Source organism: Lutjanus erythropterus, chromosome 7 (assembly GCF_056507025.1).
Source record: "Lutjanus erythropterus isolate fLutEry1 chromosome 7, fLutEry1.hap2, whole genome shotgun sequence".
In the NCBI taxonomy this organism is placed as follows: domain Eukaryota; kingdom Metazoa; phylum Chordata; class Actinopteri; order Lutjaniformes; family Lutjanidae; genus Lutjanus; species Lutjanus erythropterus.
Genome location: NC_139323.1, coordinates 39,728,595 through 39,736,553, shown reverse-complemented (window position 1 = coordinate 39,736,553; position 7,959 = coordinate 39,728,595). Strand labels below are relative to the sequence as shown.

The following is a 7,959-nucleotide window of genomic DNA, read 5'->3' as shown; positions in this document are numbered from 1 at the left end:
ATTAAGTGGTTAATTAATTTAAATGTTTGTAATCTACCACAATAAAAAATCTCTTCTGTTCTGGGATAAGATGGTCTGTATTCTTATGACTGTCCCAATTTCTGTCAATGTACAAATACAGAAAACAAATTTATAAAGACATGTAAGTTAAATTAATTACAAAACCGTCAGATGTCACACCCACATTAAAATATCTGTGGGATGTGGAAAGTTTAGCGAACTGTGTGAGCTCTTAACGGCTGTGTGTTCTTGGCTGACAGAGGAGCAACAGCCTCTGCAGTAACAGCCATGGCTTCAGTCAGAGAGTTTCAATAAGAGCACAGTCAGAGTCGCAAAGTGAAAATGACGACATAGTCAACTGATTTCTGAGAAATGTGCTCCATTTCCTGGAGGCATTTATTAATGTCAAACTTGCAAGTCCAGAGGCACTGACAGCAAAAAAAAAACAAAACTTTTAAACAACAGTGCAGCTTAAATGAAGAAGTAAAACATCAGAGAGACAATAATAAAACAGGAATGTACTTTGTGATAAATGAGATCAACATGACAGCTATATTCTCAAACTGTCACACAAAACAACTGAATGAACTGATATTTACATCAGACATGGAACGTACACTACCATGTATTTGAAGCTGTAAACTAACCTTCAAGTATCAAGTTTTAGTGACTGAGGTCATTACTGTAACAATAACTTATAATACAATGCATCTTTCAATAAATAGCCAAACTTTTGTTCTTGAAAACCCAACGAAAATATACAAAATACATTAAAAAAAAACAATTGCGTTGCACTTTTTCATATTATTTTATAAATATAGGACAATAAATACCAAAATAAATAAATAAATAAATACTCATATTTAAAAAAAAAAATACAGTTAATACAAATTAGAGCTCAGTAGTCCTTTCTTTCAAGATGACTGTAGGGTTGATATCACTGCCTCGTGAGTGGGACGTGCTGGAGTTGATGATCATGGAGCCCGTGTCTTTAACGTCGGGCACGTGAAAGGACGCAACGGGACAGGGGCCCTGCACGTTATTGCAGACGAGCTTCTGCAGGGACGCGGTGTTGACGATGTCGAAGCCCACGCTGCCTCCAAACGTGCTCGGCTTCCAGTACTCCGGGGAGCAGATGGGATTTCCCATCAAGCCTTTGAGGGAGTAAGGGGCCCCCATCTCCACCATGGTCTCCCCAAAGATGGCGTTGGGCCTGGGTTTCTCCACCAGCAGACCCGGGTAGAGCTCCACGGCGTCGACGTGTCCGTACAGCTCCTCGAGCACTGCGGCCATTTCTTTCTCACCTGGGCAACACAAAGAAGCAAATAGTTTTAGTTAATCTGCACCTTAAAAAACAAAAAGCAGAGAAAACTTTCAAAAAAATTCAAGCCAGCTTGATTCTTAAAGCTTTAGAAACCCCAAAAATTGCTGAGTAAACTCATGGAAGTGAAAGTAAAAACTAAAATGTCTGGTGAAGACAGCTGCCTTCAACATTTTTTACAGTATGGCTTCTCTCAATTGCTCAGCAGCTGCAAACCTCGCTGGTAGTCCAAATATGAGCTCTGTGTTTTGACTGATTCAAATCCAGCAATCTCTCTTCTTGTCTTTACTACTTCCTCCTACTTCTCTCTATTTTTCTGTCCTCATACATCACAGGTAGTTTTTTTTTTTATCAACATTAAAACCTCTTTTTTTATTTTCGGGAAGTTTAAATCTTCTCCTGTGAGGCAGGATGCCTCTCCTGTCTGTTTATGTCTTGCTCTCTTGTGATGACAATCTGCTTACACTATCTCAAGATGAAATGAACATCTGGTTCTTTAGAGTCACGCAAATAAATTCCTGCTCTCCTAAAGCTGCTGGGGACTAAAGCTGAGTCCAAACCATTTCTTTAATAATAACTTTTCTCTGACAAAAGCTTTGATCTGCAGAGTCTGGGTGTGTTTCTCGAGAACATATGGAATTCCTACAATCAGTCCATGAAAATGGTGTTAATAATTAAATAATCTGTCTGGAGGCAGCATTTCCTTTTGCTTCATGATGATAATAACCTCTAAATAATCTTCTGACGTCAACCTTTCCACCCTGCAAGTATTAGACTTTGTAATAGAGGTGCAGAGACGTTATTATTTGTATCTGTATCTGTTCAACCAACAAAATGATCTCTTTCTCTGTATCTGTGTTACATAGAATACCGTCACGTTAAACTGGGCGAATTTTCTAATGATGCAATCTTTTTTAACCATGCTAAGGTAATCATAGAGCTGATTTTTTTCTGAATAATAATCAGCAACATCGCTTTCCATCACATTATTTGTGCTTTCCTGAATATTTGGATTCAGGCGCATCCCTCCATCATAAATGATCTTGACTTTGTCTCACCTGTCATGTCTTCAAAGGAGCTGTAGGGCTTCATGGAGAATCGTTTCCTGTAGGCGTTCAGAGACTGGTAGCGCATTTGTCTGCTGTTTTCAATGGACTTAATGGCCACATACAGTATAGGTCCTGGAACATTTCTGCCACCTGCGACCTAAAAAACATGAATGGAAAGTCAGCTAATCAGCTTTGAAAGCAGTGAAAGTACCAGCTGTGTTATGATCTAATTCTCACAGTTCTTACCCGTCCAGCGATCTGCTTGGAAAACGACTCCACGAGGTTGCTGATGCCGTGCTCGGTGACCACAGAGTTGTTGAAGACGAACTGTTTGTAGCTGTAATCTTTCTCCTCGATGTGGAAAGAGTCGGGCATCAGTGGGTGCCAGTGGTACAGGGTGTTGAACTCGGATGAGATGCGGTTCTGGTACTGGAAGCGCTGGTTGAACAGCAGCTCCGGGTCGAACTTGAGCTTGAAGTTGTAGCCACTCAGATGCTGCACGTAGTCCTCGATCACAATCTTAATGGTCTCTCCTATATAACATGTAATGCAGATGTTTAAGATCCAGCTGCACTTAAAAACATGTTTTTCCGTTTGTTATTTCACCTGGATGTTCCAGTGTCACTGTGCAGAAAGATTTATGTGCAGTTTGACACTAGAAAGCTGTTTTCACATGCATCTGCTGAAGGTGGAGAGCTTCTCTGTGCTCGCCATAAATCTGAGTTTAAGACGTGTACCAACGAGCACAATCTGAGAAATCACAGCAAGTTTGGAAGCCAATCAAGGTTCAATATGAAGACACTGAGAATAAAGTTTTCAGTGAATTAGAAGACAATTTGAGTCCAGAAGAAACTTTTGAATGAAAAATATTTGCATGCTGTAATGACTTTTAAATTAGTCACCAACTATTTTGGTAAACAATTCATTGGTTTAGTATTTTTTTAAGAAAACTCTGATTAAAGGTTTTTTAATATGAATATTTTCTGGTTTCTTTGCTCCTCTCTGACAGTAAACAGAATAAGTTTGAGTTGTGGACAGAACAAGGTATTTGAGGACGTCATTTTGGGCTTTGTGAAACACTAATCATCATTTTTGATCATTTTCTCACATTATAGACCAAACAGCTACACGATTAATGAAGAAAATAATTGAGGTTAATCATTAAAAATAACTCTTAGTTGCAGTCCTAATCCTGCTACAAATATCAAAACGTGTCCTCTTTCTCACATCTTTCAGTGAAACCTGTTTCTTGCAAAAGAACTTGAATCCTTGTGGCGATGTGGTTGCTAGTATGTGACAACCAAAATAAAAAGAACAACTTCCTCTTTTCATAACTGCCATAGTTACTATATTAATACCATGACTCTTCCATCATCACATCCACAAGGAAATGTTTTGAAAAGTTTCGTCAAAATCTCATGAACTCACCGATGAGAATGAGACGTGTGGTCTGGAAGATCCTCTCGTCGTCCCAGTCAGGGTGGACCTCCTTCAGCACGTCACACACCCGGTTGTGTTCCCGCAGCCAGATGGTGGCGTACATCATCAGACCGGGGACCAGGCCGAACGCTTCGTGGCCCACGGCGAAGCGGTGAGATTCGGGAACGTGAGGAGGGTAGTGCATGTCGACGCCCACCTCCTTGACTGTTGGGGGGTACACCTCTCCGTCCAGGATCTGCAGAGAGGACGCGACTGTTAGACACGTGTGCGGTCTGAATCACTTGGCCGTTTCAACTATAACACAGCCTTTTCTCTCCTCTCATACCTGATATTTAAGCTTGCCGTCCTTGAAGAGTCGGAGCTTGTACTGCCTCTCCAGGTTGTCTCCATAAATGTGGTTGAGGTCCACCTGAAAGCAAAGACAAGACCCTTAATACATGTTCATTCATTCATAAATTTGGTCTCTTTCCTGACTTAACTCTGGCATCTGCTGTCCTTACCCCGTGACCTTTAGCTACAGTAAAAGCGGGTCCTTTCTTCATGTCAGATTTGAAGAACTGGTGGGTGAAATGCTGCGCGAAGAATGCGAACATGAGGCTGGTGCCCTGTGGGTCCGGGATAAACTCTCTCCTTACCAGAAGCTTCTCGGCCAGTAGCTTGGCGTCAGGTAGCTCCTTTTTACCTGCGGGAACAATTAAGAACATTAAAGCAAGCGTACAAGACTATAGCCAGTTTAATTTGGATAAAACACATTAACTGAGATTAACTTTAACTGTAAAATCCTGAGACGTGTTCAGTGGAAAACATGAAAAAAAAAATGGTTTTGTGTTCTTAAGTTCTGGCCTGTTGGGACAGGTTTCACTGTCTTCCCTCAGCACATTTCCACTCTGTCAATCCAGCAGAGGGCTTAATTTCAATGCATGATGTAATGAGGCCAAGCCAGTCTTGCTCAGTATTCAAGAATCTGAGAAAACTGGTTTGCCCGAAGACAGAGAAAGCGCACTCACCTACTACTCCCATTGGGGTTGGGCAATCCTCTGGCACAGGGGGGAGGGTGCGCGTATAGTAGGATAAGTTGGAGTATGCTTCCCAGCTTTTGTAACCATAATCCGCATTGAACGTTGGAGGACTATCAATCAAGTGGGATCGGGCTGGAGAGAAAAAAAAGCATTTCATTGTTAGTTTAAACTGCTTCTCTATTAGCTGCTGTACAAATTATTTGTCCAATCCAATTTCTCACTGTAAAAAATGATACATAATCATTCTTTTTCGCAAGTAAATATAGTTAAATATTTTGTATTCATTCAAGTTAATTAAACTTAAAATGTATGGTATTAATTTTTCAGAACTTATAAACAGGAGTTCTTCTAACTTTTTAAAGTTAATACACACACCTTGGTTGCTTGTTTATTTGTTTTGAATATTTGAAAATTGTCATTTCAATTATTCAGCCAACTTATTTTTTTTTTTTTTTTTACAGCAGCCCTGACACAGACTTTGTTTTTAAAGTTGAAATAATTAGTTAGGTAGAGACACTTACATGTGAGCACATATCTCATGATGGCGTCCCTGAGAAATGAGATGTTGTTGATGATGTTCCAGAAACCCTTGAAGTGGGTCAGAAGATAGTGGACAGTGTTGGGCGATGGCTTCAGGGAGATTTTGAGCCAGGTGAGGAACTCAGCTGTGAAGCACAAGAGGGAAAAAGACAATTATCATACAAAAATAAACCACAACAACCTAATTTTATTACTTAATCAATAGTTCTTCATTAATACTTACGTTTTGTGCAGTTCTGTCCATAAAATCCTGTCCGTGTGCAGTCACACTCATAATTATCTGTTCCCAGCGCTGTGCACACGCCCCTGTTCTGACATGGTTCTGAGCAACATGGGTTACCTGAAAAAGCAGGTAAAGTCGGGAGGTTGTTAAATTCACCTCAGGTACCAAAAGAAATCAGCTAGAAAATCCTAAAAATATCACTGTAACACTATAATACCTCAGCTACAACACAGTTTAATGATATTTAAAAAAAAAACTTTTATTGTTATTATATTCCTAAGAAATCTACATTAACATATTGTGAGTGGTTTGAAATCACAGCCAAGTCTTCTGACACAAAAGTAAAAAAAAAATCTCAATATGCAAATACAATTTCAGTCACTTAAAACCGTTTTGACTTCTGGTTAAGCTGTTAATAATCATTTTCTGTTTTTTTTTTTTTTTTTTACTTACCAGCTTCGCAGACAAGAAAACCCAGTGCCAAGAGGAAAACCGCAAATGTGATTTTGTTCATACTACAAACACTTTGTCCGACCTTCTTCTTCTCTCTCTCTATCTTTTTCTCTCTCTCTCCTCTTCTTTTTCTCCGCACTTGTGTCGCTCTGAAGCTCCAAGTTTGAATGCGCAAACCTGCTCACCGAGCACCTTTTAAACACTGCACATGACGTCAACACGTTGCGTTACTTATAAAAAAAATGATCAAGAGGGGAGAGTGACACGGGCGATGAATACAACTGACCACCGGGGGAAAATTATGTCTTTCACAATCTGTTATTTTGTATGGTTTGTTTTGGCATCGAGCTGGGATTACTGGCATCCTGAACTCTTTCCTGCTCTCCCTTTCCTTCATTTTCCTTATTTTCAAAACGGCATCCTTTCAATGCAAAATTAATTTCTTACAAAAAGCCTGCAAAGTTCCAGTTTTTACATCATGTAAAACGGAAAGTTGTAAAACAGGCTATGGGGATCGATGGGAATTGGTTTTATGATCTTTTTACATTTTAATTCATGTTTCTTCAGCACCACAACCAATTTTAAATTATTAACATATTCAACATACAGTGACACCGAGGGGTCTCTGAGGACCCCAAGAATAAACTATTAAGAAGCAATTATCAAAGCAAAACGTTAACTTATTTCTTTCTTATAACATAATGAGTTATGTAATTAAAATCCACTGAATTAGAAAATGTTTCAGCTGATTTTCATATTGTGTGAAACGAAAACAGACATGAGGGGAAAAAATCTGCGCATCTGTGTCTGCCTCCTTCAAAATGCCACTGATAAGTGTGATACTTTAAATTCGGAACCATGACAAACATGAACTCAATCAATAAATAGTTCCATCTACTAAAACTGCATAAGCTGAACTGGGTGCTTTTGACTGGGGTCCACCAGGATCTCAATGCATTTTTTAAAGCACAATTAAAACACTCAGCAACGTTATGAGGTCATTAGATTGATAAAGTCATGAAAAATCGGAATGATAAAATAAAATACCTCTGAGACATGATTAAAAAAAGTATTGCCCGCCTCTTGGGCAGACCTCAAGATAAAGAGTAAAGACACAGTTTTAAGATATTAATGTCTCCTGAATGCTTTAATTATATAATAATAAATGAGATCTGCAGCCTATGTAACTTCTCAAGAAACATAAAAACATGTATTTGTAGTATTTGATTAATTATAAATCTCCAGTTAATGTACTTTTTCGAAGAATCAAGTCAATTTTATTTATGTAGCGCCAAATTATAACATAAATGATCTCAGGGCACTTTTCATAGAGCAGGTCTGCATGTATTCCTCATTATCTATAAGTGATAAGGTTTGAAATTAATTTACTTGATGCTGTATGAAACTCCCGGATTTCTGTTGGTATGATGCACAGTTTTTTATTGTCTAAATTATTTTACTTTTAAGAACAAATTCTTATTTACAGTGGTGGCCTGGCTGACAGTGCTTCTTGAGGATATTTGATAGTAATATTGCACGGAGAAAGAGACGCTTCATTGAATTATGATTTTGTCAGACCCATCTATCCAAAGTGTTTCCTAGTCGATGTTTGGCTTTAAACGTGTAACGGAAATAACCAGCAGACAACTCAGCAGACAAAGTCAATAACCGAGTAATGCTTTCGCGTCAGCTCTGATTCATCTTCTACGAAATTAACAAAACTCACTAATTTAGTCAACGATCCGTCAGCCTTTACGCGCCCTCATGTGGACGCAAGTGCGCACTGGTGCACGTTTGGAGAGGTTGGACAGGCTTACAGACGTAAGCTGCAGCTTCCTCCGCTGAGTCAAACTCGTCCAGAGTTTTCCGTAACTCTCCCCTAACATTTTTTAAACCACGAGTTATTTTTGCCGT

The 7,959-nt window shown here is 39.1% G+C and overlaps 1 protein-coding gene across 1 annotated transcript; it reads right to left on the bottom strand.

Annotated features, from left to right (window-relative positions):
* Positions 1-362: 362 nt before the first annotated feature.
* Positions 363-6,194, bottom strand: ptgs2b (prostaglandin-endoperoxide synthase 2b). Its single transcript, XM_084723742.1, has 10 exons — positions 6,046-6,194; positions 5,593-5,709; positions 5,351-5,494; positions 4,818-4,961; positions 4,311-4,492; positions 4,136-4,219; positions 3,799-4,045; positions 2,617-2,903; positions 2,380-2,527; positions 363-1,304 (listed from the first exon to the last, which is right to left on the bottom strand). The coding sequence occupies exons 1-10, from the start codon at positions 6,104-6,106 to the stop codon at positions 892-894; spliced, it is 1,827 nt and encodes a 608-aa protein (XP_084579868.1). The 5' UTR covers positions 6,107-6,194; the 3' UTR covers positions 363-891.
* Between the last annotated feature and the right edge of the window lie 1,765 nt (positions 6,195-7,959).

Coding starts and splice junctions, on each gene's coding strand:
- ptgs2b (XM_084723742.1), bottom strand. CDS start 6,106: ATGAACAAAATCACATTTGCGGTTTTCCTCTTGGCACTGGGTTTTCTT. Junction 4,220..4,310: donor CTGTAGCTAAAGGTCACGGG/GTAAGGACAGCA, acceptor CTTTGCTTTCAG/GTGGACCTCAACCACATTTA. Junction 1,305..2,379: donor CTCCTTTGAAGACATGACAG/GTGAGACAAAGT, acceptor TGTGTTGCCCAG/GTGAGAAAGAAATGGCCGCA.